This window comes from Cryptomeria japonica, chromosome 1, assembly GCF_030272615.1.
Source record: "Cryptomeria japonica chromosome 1, Sugi_1.0, whole genome shotgun sequence".
In the NCBI taxonomy this organism is placed as follows: Eukaryota; Viridiplantae; Streptophyta; class Pinopsida; order Cupressales; family Cupressaceae; genus Cryptomeria; species Cryptomeria japonica.
In genome coordinates, this window is record NC_081405.1 from 557,352,737 (window position 1) to 557,368,225 (window position 15,489).

General features: G+C 36.0%; 1 protein-coding gene across 1 annotated transcript; it reads right to left on the bottom strand.

Annotated features, from left to right (window-relative positions):
• Nucleotides 1-13,006: 13,006 nt before the first annotated feature.
• On the bottom strand, nucleotides 13,007-14,668 carry LOC131074873 (scopoletin glucosyltransferase-like). Its single transcript, XM_058011600.2, has one exon. The coding sequence runs from the start codon at nucleotides 14,602-14,604 to the stop codon at nucleotides 13,183-13,185; it is 1,422 nt and encodes a 473-aa protein (XP_057867583.2). The 5' UTR covers nucleotides 14,605-14,668; the 3' UTR covers nucleotides 13,007-13,182.
• Between the last annotated feature and the right edge of the window lie 821 nt (nucleotides 14,669-15,489).

Sequence of the window (15,489 nt, forward strand, 5' to 3'; positions counted from 1 at the left end):
ATTCAACTGTCAATCACATATGGACAATTATGTCTCTACCATTATTATAAAGGACAAAACGCTTGAAAATTCTACCCAAAGACCTAAAGTTGTCCTAAAAGGCATTGGATCTTCTTTTGAACCTACCTCTGAATGTAATGTTACATCTCATTGAGGTAAATTCATTTTGCAAAGTGCTCCAGCTAAAAATACTGCTTCTTCATCAACCAAACCAGAGTATGACATTGTAGAACAGTTAGGGAAAACACCCGCGCTTATCTCCATCCTTGAACTTTTATGCATATGCCCTGCACATAACGCCATTCTTGACAAAACTTTGAGGGACACTTTCATCCCCACTGATCTGAACGTGGACTAGTTTCAAGCCATGGTGGGATACCTTTCTGTTCCACACTCCCTTACATTCACAGAAGCTGACTATGCCTCTATGAGCCAACCACATAATGTACCTTTACACATTGAAGCCTTCTTACACAAACATAGAATAAAATGAGTCTTGATAGATGGAGGAGTTGGTCTCAATATATGTACTTTGAACACTATATTACAATTGGGATATTTAGACAAAGTTGTGAATGCTACAAACAAAATTACCATCAAGGCATATGATGATGAAGAGCGATCCTCCAAAGGCACAGTCAGCTTTCCTCTCAGAGTTGGGCTAGTTACAAAGGATGTGGTTTGTCAAGTCCTAGATCTAGATCTCACATACAACATATTGCTTGTACGTCCTTGGATTCATGAGATGAGGGCAGTCCCATCTACATACCACCGATGAATTAAGTTTCCTCACAATGGAGTTCAAGTAACAATTAATGGTGATCCTAATCTATTTATATACTGCAATAACTTGAGACCAAAAACTGAGACAATAATTCCAAGTAAAAGAGAAGATATCCCTTCTTCTGCATACATTGACCCTGCACCATTAAAACCTTCAACATCAAAACAAGGTGAGCTTAAAGGGAAATATCAGGACAAAGGCATGGGTGAATACACTTTGAATCAAACCATGTGCTTACGACAAGTTATTAGTTCACCAAAAGAATATGGACGACCACATCCTTCTAAACGGGTATCTCTCATTACACTCCAATGGGATCCTACAATCTTCCAAAAGTGGGGTGAAATGGAAGACAACATACAAAATGCTTTACAAAGACCCTGAAGATGGTACACAAGATCACATCAGCATACCCTCTGAAAAATATGGCAAAGGATTCAAGATCCTACAAAAGTTTGGTTATGATGGTAAAAGTCCTCTCGGCTTAAGAAAGGAAGGTATCATCAACCTTTGCAACCAGAATTGACATTTAAAAAAGAGCGCTCAAAAGGGCTTGATTTCATATCTTCCACGGTAAATACTCGAAAGGCAGAAGAAGCATTACAAATCAAGGCTCCCAAAGATCAACAAGAAAACCACTATTCCACTGACTCTAATGAATGGGAATGGGGTTTGGACAAATCCTCTAGTGACTATGAACTCACTGAGACATTAAGAGAACCAGGTGAACCCACAAAAGAAGAGGAATTTTATAGAAAATTCAAACTTGGTCAAGAAGCAACCCCTAAGGATCCTACATAGTCTTTGCCTCTAGGTTCTAGGTCGAAATCACAAAGGATGAGGACACCCGTCCCCAAATGCACTTTTAGTGATGACATTTTGGACTCGTTCACAATTGAGATGGATGAGGAGAGTGCCAACGATGACCTTGATAGCTACCTCGACATACTTGAATATAACTGCATATTCACCCTTAGTCCCGCTAACTTTGAAAACATTGAAGGCCTTCCCCTTGTTCACCACCAACTTATTGACTTGAACGACGAAGGACCTATACAGTTCAACACATTCCAAAATGATGAAGCCTTTATTGACTATCTAGGCATATGAGATGATCTTCCTCTTGGGGACCATAAGGCAGGATACACTATAGAACTCAACAGTGTGGCATATTTTGGTGAGGGTGTTGGGCCTTCCAGATGCAAAAATATAAAAATAAAAACAAATCATGGGTCTTATGGTGAAACCACATTGTGGAACTGTTTGACCCCAAAAAAGTAAAAAGAAAGGACGTATTTGAGCGTGGAAACCTCTCAGAGGAACCCAAAGATGGAAGGCTCGACATTCTCCCGACATCATATGAAGAAAAATCATCTATGTTAGTAGAGGAGACCATCAAAACAAAAATTGGTACAGAAGAAATTCCACATAACTTATTCCTGGCACAATCTCTGACAAAGACAGAAAGACCGAAGTTCATAAGTTTCTTCACAGAGCGACAAATTAATTTTGCATGGTCATATGCTGATATGCCTGGACTGGATCCGGATTTAGTAATGCATCATTTGACAGTTAAACCGCGGGCAAAACCAGTAAAAAAGAAATTAAGAAAGATGAATCTACAAGTTGCATTATTAGTCAAAGCGGAGCTTGAAAAATTATTAGACGTTGGATTCATACGCCCAATTGATTATCCTCAATGGATCTCCAACTTGGTACCAGTTAGTAAACTAGATCGTAGCATCAAAATATGGATAGATTTCAAAGACATCAATGAAGCTTGTCCTAAAGATGATTTTCCATTACCAAATATCGACCTAATCGTAGATCTCACAGCAGGCCATGCGATGTTATCATTGATGGATGGATTCTCTGGGTACAATCAAATAAGAATCACATCCGAGGATCAATGCAAAATAACATTTACTTGTCCCTGGAGAACTTTCTGCTGGAATGTCATGCCCTTTGGGCTAAAGAATACAGGCACTAGATATCAAAGAGCCATGACTACTATCTTTCATGATCTCATGCACGTAACTGTGGAAGATTATGTTGATGACCTCTTGGGAAAATCGATAGACAAAGATACATATTTGGATATACTTTTAGTCATTTTTGATCAGTTAGAAAAATACAAAGTAAGATTAAACCCCTAGAAATGTGTCTTTGGAGTAACCTCCGAGAAGCTCCTGGGATTCATTGTCTCAAAAAGAGGAATTGAAGTCGATCCAGAAAAAGTCAAGGTGATTCTAGAGATGCCACCACTATGAAATATCAGTCAACTTTGATCTTTGCAAGGAAGACTCCAGTCCATATGAAGATTCATAGCACAACTTGCAGATAAATGTCATCCTTTTCAACACTTGCTACACAAAAACATCAAATTCAAATGGGATGATAACTGTCAATTGGCTTTTCAGATATTCAAAGATTATCTTCTGAATGCACCAGTCTTGATGCCACTAGTTCTAGAACAACCCCTATTACTATACATATCAGCTACATCAATAGCACTGGAGGCACTCTTAGTGCAACAAGATGTTGAGGGCAAAGAAAAGGCAGTCTACTACATCAGTCGTACTCTAGTAGGCTATGAGCTAAACTACACACCAATTGAGCATGCATGTCTCGCTGTGGTCTTTGCTTCGCAGAAATTATGACACCATGCTAACTCATAAAACTAAGTTGGTCACAAGGATCGATCCATTGAAGTACCTTCTCAATAAAGCGACGCTTACTGGTCGACTAGCCAAATGGCTGATGCTCTTGAGAGAATTCAACATTGAACATATAGACATAAAAGCAATAAAAGGACAAGCTATCACATATCAGTTAGTAGATGCTCCTATGATAGATGATGCTCCTCTAACTTCAGAATTTCTAGATGAATCCATCTTAACGGTATCACACACAAAGCCTTGGTAGCTATACTTTGACGACTCATACACACAACATGGTGTAGGAGCTAGCATCCTCTTTATCACACCTCAAGGGGATTCCATTTCAAAATCATATCGATTATCATTTCCTTGCACTAATAACGTAGCAGAATACGAGGCATTAACAAATGGATTATGGATTGCAATTCAGTGGAAGATCCAGGAACTTCATGTTTTTGGGGACTCTCAACTTGTAATTCATCAAACAATTGATGACTACTGGAAACAAAGGATGAAAAATTAATGCCTTACAAAAGAATGGTGGATGACCTAAATTGACATTTCATGAAGTTAACCTTCGAGAAGATACCAAGAGAGCAGAATCGAGCTGCAGATGCCATGGTTACTATTGCCTCACTGATCGATCTACCGCAGAACGAAACCCACTATGAGTTCTTGGTGGATAACCTTTTGGTTCCCTCATATGAGATCACTCCTACTGAGATGATATGTGTCGTTGGTCCTGATTCCCAGTTATATGGTTCCATTTTCACATACCTTCATAATAATACCCTTCCTCCTGACTTATCCAACAACCAACGTCGCACTTTCATTCACCAATCTTTTCAATACGTCATTTTAGTCGATATCCTATACCATCAGGGTCTAGATGACACTATTCTTAGATGTTTAGAAAGGGACGAAGCTCAGATTGTGTTACATGAAGTTCATGAAGGGATATGTGGTCCACATTCTAGTGGTCCTACCTTAGCCAAGAAACTCATCAAGACTGGATATTATTGGCCCAATATAGAAAAAGACTCATATAAGTTTGTCAATAAATGTAAGAAATGTCAAATTCATGGAGACCTTATTCATGCACCATCACAAGAACTTCAACCGATTGCAACTCCTTGGCCTTTTTACTAGTGGGGACTCGATCTCATAGGCAAGATTCACCCTCCTTCTTCCAATGGCCACAAATTCATCATCATTGCCACATAGTATTTCACAAAATGGATTGAAGCCATGCCTCTTACACAAGTCAATAGAAAATAGATTGCTACATTCATCCTCAACTACATCATTTATCGATACGGTATTCCTATTTCCATCATCACCGATAACGGATGTCCCTTCAAAAATTAGGATGTTCGTGAACTTTGTGATCGCTTCCATATTACCCATCATTTCTCCATGCCTTATTACCCCCAAGGTAATGGTCAAGATGAGGCATCTAATAAAACCATCCTTAAAATCCTAAAAAAGATAGTCGATGACGCTGGCCACAATTGGCATATCCAACTCAATCCCGCACTTTGGGCTTATCACACAAGTGTTTGCACACCTAAAGGAGACACACCTTATTGACTTGTCTATGGAACTGAAGCTATCTTTCCTATTGAGGTCGCATTACCATCTTTACGAGTCTCTTTGCAAAACATTATCAGTGATGAAGACTACAGGGTCTCTCGCTTACAAGGTCTAGAACTATTGGATGAACAAAGACAAACTGCTTTTAATCATCTCAAGGTTTATCAACAATGAATGAGTCGCAGTTATAATCACAAGGTGAAGACTCACACATTTGAGGTAGGTGACTTAGTTCTAAAAGAAAATCCTAAGAATCAACAAGGCAGAGAGAAGAAGGGAAAATTCGAACCAAATTGGCTGGGTCCTTACATCATTATAGTAGCCTATAGATCTGGTGCATATCAGCTCTCAACCACAGAAGGAAAAAATTTGGAGGATCCTATCAATAGCATGCACCTTCGCAGGTTTTACACACAATTCTTTAGAATATCCTAATTCAAAAATACAAAAAAAATAAAAAAAATCAAAATTACAAAAAAATCGTTACTTGGTGAAAACTTGGCAAACAGGTGCCTTGTGACACAAAGAAAAAAATAAATTGGAAAACAAAAAAACATTTCGTCCAACGATGAAAACTAGTTCGTCGACACCATGCATAGAGACATTGCTTCTCCCTCCTTCAGGATTCCATTTTATTCTTTCACCTTGCACACACTTACAACCCTTTTCGTCCATAATAAATGGGCTTCACATGTTTTGAGGAGTACAATTTCTTTCAGTTTTCTTTAGTCTATCCGTGCACAATCCACAATAAAGCAGCATTTGCATCGCTAATCTGCAATAAAGTTTCGTCTTCTCCACAATAAAGTATTAGTCGCATGACTTCAGTCAGTTTCAGATGAGACACAACAACAACAATGGGCTTCAACAAATCAAATCTTTCAACATACTTAGACAATATTATGGTTCAGTGCTATCTATCCTTTTGTGAAAGTAAACATTGTGACCATAATAAAATAGACTTATACAAGTGACAAGAGACACTACACTTGAGGACTACAATGAATGTTGGTGTCGAGTCTTGATTTCCTTTTGATTTTATCTTTTGGTGACATGTCTTTTAGCTTTTATGGAATGTCTCTGACTAGAGATTTTATCTCTAGGATGTCTTTGACTAGAAAGGCGAGGATGGGGTATCGTCACCTATTTTTCTTTGTTGTCTGTGGATTATCTCTTAGTAATGCTATGACTTGTCCAAGAATACAAGGACACTATGAGTCTAGTGTGAAATGGGGCATTCCTTGTTTGCATCTGTCTGATCTCCATGCAAATAGGTACAATGACTTTCTGGGTTGAACATATATCTAGATTGTCATAACCTATTTTCCATAATAAAGCTCAATGATGATAACGCACAAGAAGCTCTTTCACTTTCATATCTTCTATCTTCCATCCCCCTTTCTTGATTGACCTCCATCATCCTTCCCGAGTCCATTTAGCCTGCTATCACACGACTGAGTATAATGACACACCAAAAATATCTTCATTTCATGTCGCTGCACCTGCATTACCACATATTAGTGTTTCATACATACATATAGCTATCACAATTGTATCACATCCTGCACACAACACATATTAGCACATTTTACATTTTCATCATGTAAATAATTATCTGCATTATCATATTCATTTGCATTTCATACATTCACATTTGCATTTTCATAAACATATTAAAAATATAAAAGAACAAAAATATTGCATTTCATAATGTACATATTTACATCCATATAATAAGCATCACGCATTAACACATACATACATCACATAGGTACAAATGCATATAGATATCGCAAAGATGAATCATCTCATATATATATATTAAAATCCTAAGTGTCATGATACAATGATGTCAAAATCATATAGCTACAATCACCCGAAGGTGTCTACATCATCATACAAAATGGTACATAAATGATACATAGGGAGCCCTCTAAGGCTATGATGAACTCCCTCCCTAGGAGTCGACTGGCTTTGACATAGTCTAAGCCCTAGAAGGACCTGCCCCAGGATCATCTCTCTTGCCCCCTCTATCTGGTGGTGGTGGAGGACCCATAACCCCACCGTTGGATGCCTATCTCTTGTCTCTCCCTCTAGAGGTCGCCGTCATCCATGATGGTCTCCGAAAGCTCCTAGCCCACTGATTTGGTGGCACCACTCCATAGTACAGGTCTCTCCAGTAGGCTATCTCCTCCCCTGCCCGCAGAACATAGGCGTATCTGGCCCACGTGTCCTCTGCTACCTGTCTCTCTACCCTCAGTGCTGTCTCAGCCTCTATATAGCATTGAATAGCCCGATCCCTCTCCCGCTTAATATCCCTCAGCTATCTCCTGATTCTAGCCGTATCCCTCTCCAGATCTTGGGTCTCATCTTCCTATCCCTGGCAGATCTCCCTCAAGGATAGTAGCTCATCCTCCTCTCCCCCCTCACCTTGTCCCTATGGCTGCTCCTATCTCTGTACATGTCGAGGAGCCTGTACCTATTTGGGAACCTATGCTGCTGGCACTTGTAGCAACAATCCACCTCTGCCCCTCACTATGTGAGCCTGTTGAACCTATCTCTCCTCTCTGCCCTCTCTCCTCGGAGCCACTCTCCTATCTACCACTATGCCTTGCCTCCATTATTACCCTCTACCTCCACCATCCCCACTATCATCTCCATCTCCTCCAACGTCTCCATCTATTGGCTCCCCTAGATCCTTCAGCCGTGGAAACGGATGCTCTACCCAATATGCAGTGTACTCTGGATCCATCCCTACATCCTCTACATCTTCCCATTTGTTCCAAGGCATGGGAACCATCTCTACCATCTATGTCACAGCCTGATCATAAGAAATAAATGGTCCCGAATGCACCAGATCCTTCACTATCCACGCATACATCCCTAACCCCCGTGCATCCGTTGTATCCTACCAAACTGTTTGCACACCCTATCTATCTACTGCTGCTCAATAACATATGGTATCTGACCAATCAAATACCTACTCCGTAATACATACGACATCTCCACTACATCATCTTCCCACTCCTCACAATCTCGATAAGCCCTCCATACCACACTGTCTATCTCATCAATAACCCTGTGCCAGGACTCCAGTCTCCCATTCCATGGTTGTGACATAATCACATCATACAAGTGTACATAGCTACGCCCATGTCCCCTACCTCTAAAATGTATTGGTCATGTAACCGACAGATGGTCATATGCCCACACCTACAATAGTGTCACTCTGCATCCCAATCCTGCTAATCCGTGATACACAAACTGATGTTGTCATAGAACAAGTGTGCCATCAGACATGACCCCCATGCAAACCTAGTGTGCTCAGTCACCAATGTCTCCAAAGTCCTCCCCCATCCCACTACCAACCTTCGTGTCACCCTGTCTGGATAAAGGAACCCACTGATCACTCCTGCCAGCATCACAAGTAGTGCCAATCCTATCTATGTCATGGTGACCCAAGCCACATGTCTAGCCCTTATCTCCAGTCCTGGATCCTAAAACACTCATCTCAGTGCATCCTTGTCTCCCTCTCAATCATAAGGAACTAACTCCCCATCGATCGGTATCCTCAGTATCCTATATACATCCTCCAAGGTGACTGTCATATAACCCATCAGAAAATGAAACGTGCATGTCTCTTAGTGCCATCTCTCTGCTAATGCAATCAGCAATCCCATGTTTGCCCAAAACTTAGGCACAAACAAAATATATTGCAAGCCCATAGCCTAAACCGCTGCCCTATCCTCGAATGTTAGCTCTACTCGTAATCTCTAAGTCGAAGGAAATCTCTCCTGTGACTCCTGCATAGGTAGGTCCTCCTGTAGTCAAGCAAATCAACTATGTCAATCCTAGTGGCATTCCCTGTTCATCACAAAGTGTTGCTTTTCATCCTAGTGGTACTCCCTGTTCATCACAAAGTACTGCTTTCTATCCTAGTGGCATTCCTTATTCATCACAAAGTGCTGCTCTTTTTACTACTCCCTGTTCATCACAAAGTACTACTTTTTATCCTAGTGGTACTCCCTGTTCATCACAAAGTACTGCTTTCTATCCTAGTGGCATTCCCTGCTCATCACAAAGTACCACTTTCTATCCTAGTAGCATTCCCTGTTCATCACAAAGTGTTTCTTCCTATCCTAGTAGCATTCCCTATTCATCATAAAGTGCTACTTTGATCCTATATTTTAGGGCACCTACTTGAGTGTATCCTCTTGAGTAGCTTATCTAATTGACTCCTTGCCATATCAGATGGAATATGAGATCCACAAATAATGGTTGAACAAGGATTGCTCATGCTAAATACCTTGAGGGTGGGGACCTCTTTTTTTCATCACCCCTTAAAGGACGTAAAATATGAAACAATATCCTAAATTCTTAAAAAATCTAGAGACGGGGTATCAAATAGCAGCTTGGTAATGGGATATGAGTTAATTTTAAGGAGGACACTTGGATTAGCAAGATTTTCCTAAGCTCTAACCACTTGTTTAGAGATTGCAAAGACCCTTTCTTTAAACATTTTGGATCTAGACATTTTTACTATGTTAATTGGAGTGATGAACATCCCAAACAGAAATTCTTCTTACCTTATTTTTTCTCCGAAGAAGAAACTAGAGACCAATTTATTGTGATGAACATACCAAATAGAAATTCTTCCTACCTTATTTTTTCTCTGAAGAAGAAATTAGAGACCAATTTATTGAGGCTCTTGAATAATGTTGTTTATTTGACCTCCATAAAAAATGATGAAGTTAATTGGAGCTCAAATGTCATCGGTAACTTTTCTATTTCTTTAGCCTACCTTTTATTTGAACACAACTATTTAAGGATAAAGTTTAAATGGAAATTGATATGAGATAAGAAAAACATAAATAACAAAAAAAATTTGTAAAGAAAAAATCCATGTTTCAAAATCTACAACAAATAATTTATTAAAAATGCATTATCATATAAAATAAATTTAAGTTCATGTATTGATATGTGGATTCACTATTATTTGTGAACCTCATTTTAAAAAAAAAATTGAATATATATACAAATATTATTGACAAATTTAATAAAATGACCTACAATATAATTGTCAAATGTCCAAAAAAGAAAAAATAAAAATAAATATCAAATGGATCCTGACATGATATATCATATAGATTTATATTACTCATTCGAAATAGGAGAATAGCCAATTCTCAGTGCTATCTCATGACAAAGTAAGATTCGTTGCTCTTCTAATCAACAAAAACTATACATCAGACCTTATAGCTCACATAGCATTTGGTAGCAGCGATCTCTAATGAAAGCATATTTTTGGTTTTCTTTTATTCTATTTGTATGCTAACAAGAATTCCAGTTTTCTTAAATATATACATTGATTCTATGTATACGTAAATACTTATATTCTTTTGGGAATTATAATAAAGATGATATTTGCATCTATAAGAGGTGAAAATTTTATTTTCAACATGTAAATACATTGAATTTAGAAAAGTATGTAAATTTTCAAAAAAATTTGTTATATATATTTTAATTGGTTTGTGTTTGAATTTGGTAATATATTCTTACATCTTTTAGTATTTATGTGGGGGCTTTAACTAAATAGAAGATATTTAATAGAATTGAGAGCATATTTAGATAATTGTACACTTCAAATCTTAAATAATAAGTATATATTTATTTTATATATCTTAAAAACTATTAAAAATCATCATATAAAAATATAAGTTAAAACTCATTTGACAAGTGGGACTACAAAACATTATATTAAAAAATATCATATAAAAATATAAGTTAAACTCATTTGACAAGTGGGACTACAAAACATTAAATTTGAAGACAAAGTTTTTCAGATTATGTTTAGTAGAGATTGAGGACATAAGATACGAAACATTCTATACAACTTAACCTACAAGAAGCTTCAATATTTATGGATTCCTTAGTTTTTAGGGCTCATAGATGCATGTCTTTCCCATGGCAAAGGGAAACAAACAATGCACTCAATTCGCTTATATCTTTGTTTGCATTAATTAAAAATTGTGTAATGTTTTTTTTAATTTTTTTTTTTTGTGTGCATTCATTGGATCTATGCCTGCTTCGTAAGAACGAATTCTACTTTATTTTGTTCACATAAAAGTTTTGCAATATGTCTATTACTTTTTCCTATTTTATATCATTTTTTTTGTTTTCTCATGTACACAAACAACCATACATCTTGTTTTTTCTTATTTTCCATTAATATATGTTCTTACTTCTTTAGACTATATTATATCATTAGTATAATTTGTCTTTCAATCTCAATTTAATCATTAGTGTAACACATTTTTTCAATCTTTTCATTTTTATTGTATAACATGACAATTTTTTCAAAATTTTGACAATATAATTGAGAACCTTATCCACCTCATGTATGCATATTTAATGTGTCTTTTTATTTATTTATGTTAGATAGTTATGCTTGCTTCTTAATGCCAAATTGTACAATGTGTTTTTTTCCATCTTCTATGTTTTCCTCCAATCAATCGTGCTTGCTTCTTAACCTAAATTCTACTTTATCGACCTCACACAAAAATTTCCCAACATATCTATTATTTTTTGCTATTTTCTATCTTTCTTGTATTTTTTCCACCTTTCATAAATATCACCTAGCAAATATTTTTAGCTATCATATAAATAATTGTACAATATTTTTTCTATTTTAAAGATAAACAATTGAAAAATTTGTCTTATTTCCAAAATCTTCCTTATTTACCTGATATTAAAAGGTGTGCAATATGTCTTCACTTTTTACTTTGTGCTAAACAACCAGCCTTACATACATTTTTCATAATGATGTAAAGACTTGAGGTTAAAATCTTTTTTTTTTTCAATTTTGTTGTTACATTCAAAGAATTTTATCTTGTCATGCTTGTGTCTTCAGGTCATTCATCCATCTGTAGTCACATCATTATGAGAACCACATTATTGTCATATGTGTATTTAACGAATATGAAATATGTGTGTTTATTATTGATTATTTTTGTAAGCAAATTAAGAATTATAGAGAATGAGTGACAAATCATAGTAAAGTGTACCAATAAATAATGTTCAAACTATATCATTTTTCTTTCCTATTTTCAAAAACCACCTAAATTGGTATTTGCATTTAGTGGGGTGTAAGGGTTTTGTCATTTGTAACTTATATTTTGAAATAATATTTAGAAATTATAAAAGAACATATATTTATTGAATTTATTAATCTTATTGACATAATATGATTTTTGGAACTAATAGCATTGGAATCAATTTTTCTTCCAGTTAATAAAAATAAATAAAAGTGAAATAGTACATATAATTTAAAATTTTCTACATAAGAAATATAATGTAAAAAAAATTAGTATTATATAGCAATTTAGAATTTTTTGAAGGACACTTTTCTAATAACTTATGAGATAAATTCTAAAGTTTTGGGTCACTTGTAAGTTGGTTTGACATGTGAAAATGATAATAACCATAGTTTATAAGCTGACTAGAATTTCCATTTTCTTAAATATATACAATGAGCATCAAATGACTGTTTTCTTTCCTTTCTTTGTATATGTAAATACAAATATTCCTTTGGGAATTATGATAGGTGATGTTTTTCTTATAAACAGATATTTTATTAGTTGAATTATAATTTAAAATGTATGTAAATTTCTAAAACAAATTTGCTATACTTTTCAAAATTGATTTTGGTATAAAATTGGCTATATAACCTTACACCATTTAACACTTGTGTAAGGGTTTTAACTAAATGAAAGATTTTAAATAGAAGTGAGAGCAAATTTGAATAATTATACACTTCAAACCTCAAATAATAAAAATATACATTTATTTATTACACCTTAAAAACTATTAAAAATGATCATATAAAAATGTAACTTAAACTCATTTAACTTACATATATTTACACAAAATAAATTTTATAACATTTATACATTACCCATTAATAAAAAGAAGCTATATAATTTATTTTCAAATACTTTCATAATTATACATTATACACTTTAAACAATATAATTACAGATACACTCTTTTTCTGAAACTCTAATTTTCATCCGCTAATAATCCATTTCCTGAAGCCCTTCAAACTGTAATCCACGATCATGCAAAAATCTAACGGGTTTCAAAACATTACATGTGAACACAATGTTTAGCAGAGGCTGAGTACATAAGATAGAAAAAACCTTCCATACCACTTAACTTGCAGGACGCTTCATTAATGGATTCCTTGATTTTCAGGGCCCGTAGACGCATATCTTCCCCAATTTCTGTGGCCATGGCTGCCTTCACTGTGTTTTCCACAATATCACTACTGGGAATGGCATCTAATCCCTCGCAGATCTGCAGTCCGAGACCCAAATGCTCAGTGACCAATTTGGCATTAATAAATTGATCGAAGCCCATGGGCCAGACCACCATTGGAACTCCAGCGCTTATACTCTCTAGCGTGGAATTCCACCCACAGTGCGCCATGAAAAAAGCAGTCGAAGGATGTGACAGAATGAGCAGCTGAGGCACCCACCCATGGATTACCATTCCTCTGTCTTTCGTTTCTTCGATGAAACCCTCGGGAAGAAAATCACAGGAATTAACGTTGCTTCCGACTGGGTCTTTAATCGTCCAAATGAAACACTGTTTACTGGCTGCTATGCCCATGGCGAGGGCTTTCGTTTGTTCTTCCGAAAGAAAGGCCTGAGACCCAAACGAGACGTAAAGGACGGAGTTTTGCTTCTGGGCGTCCAGCCAACGGATGCACTCCGACTCATTATCGATCCCATGTTGGGGTCTGTGTAGAGGATTCGCTACACCCCAAACGGGCTTACCCGTGGATTCCTCTAAATACCCAACATATTCTGCTTCGACCCAATCAAAAGTATTGACAAGCGTTGCAGCGCAGCTTTCTTTGGCTGACGCATATGCCTGCTGAATTGAGATATCCCCAGGGTAAAGAGAAATAAACAGCGCGCTTGATTCGCTTCTCAGCATCTGAGGCAACTGCGGCCACCTCAGATTCACATTGATACAGTGATCGCGAATCTCTATGATTTGGCGATCACCAATTATATCCGAGACCGGATTGGTGAAGAAATATTGCAGAAGAGAAGCCGCCATGGCTCCTGTGGTGTGGAAGACAACACGCGGGATTCCAAATTTGGAAGCTACTTGAGCTGTCCAGGGTAAGAAAACGTCGCTTATGATGCAGGCTGGCTTCTGTGAGGGCTCTACCATGACTTCCTTCAACCATTCTTCAAACGGCTGGGAAAGTTTGTGCGTAGAGACAAACAGAAACTGGGCGTCGGTGAAGGAAAGGGTATCAGTACTTTCGCAGGCAGGTGGAAGGCCATGGATGGGCGAGAGAGAAAGAGAAAGGAAACGAATAGAGGATCCGATTGCCTGCGATTGCAATTTGGAGGCATTGGCATCTGTGGTGAGGAAACTAACGGTGAGGCCTCGGTATGTAAGAAGTTTAGCCAAGCGGAGGAAGGGAATGAAATGGCCCTGCGCCATGTAAGGGAAGATCACTACGTGTTTACCTTCCTTACTTTCTACCATTGCAAATATGATCTTTGACAGATATTTTCTGTTAAGCCATCTACTAGTCTCGCCTGCTTTTAAGGACTGATTTTCCATACTGATGCTTTTAAGGCGGTGTATATGAATTATATCTTTCCACTGATAATGATGCTCATTTGAATGGTTATATGAATCTTATCTTTTATAAACGGTCCATTCAAAATGATTGTTTCACGTTATACCTATTTAAATGAATAAAAAATATCAATTTTAAATTATATAACTAAATTTAAAATTATTTTTTTATATTCTTTTAAAATTATTTTATTTGTATTTAATGATAGATTTTGATATTATACTTATATCATTATATTTAGTCTTTTATCATTATTATAGTTATGTCTTCATATAATGATTGTCTCTTATACGGTTGTTGTAAGTTATGTGATATTCACAAAATTATTTAAGAAATATGGATTGATGATTTTGACTCACAAACTACCATATTGAATCTTTTAAAAAATTGTGATTTGATGTAATAAAAAATACCTCTAACATATCATTGGATGAGCTATTAATAATGAATTTACCATTGAGTCATTTGAGTAGTAAAATGAATCTTGTTTATATGAATTTTAACTTTTATAAATAGTCTATTAATAATGATTGTACCATTGAGTCATTTGAGTAGTAAAATGAATCTTGTTTTTAATAATGACCTATTTATAATGATTGTATCACTAGTTGTTTCTAAAAATATCTTTAATAAATAATATAAATTTAAAAGAATTAAAAATATTATTTTTAAATTATTTAATTTAACTTAATTTATTTTTATTTAAAAAAAATAAAATTTAGAATTAATTTAAAAATTATTTTATTTATATTTATTATTTTAATAGATTTTGATATTATATTCACATT

Bases quoted from the DNA above. Each gene is read 5' to 3' on its own strand.
- LOC131074873 (XM_058011600.2), bottom strand. From the start codon at position 14,604: ATGGTAGAAAGTAAGGAAGGTAAACACGTAGTGATCTTCCCTTACATG.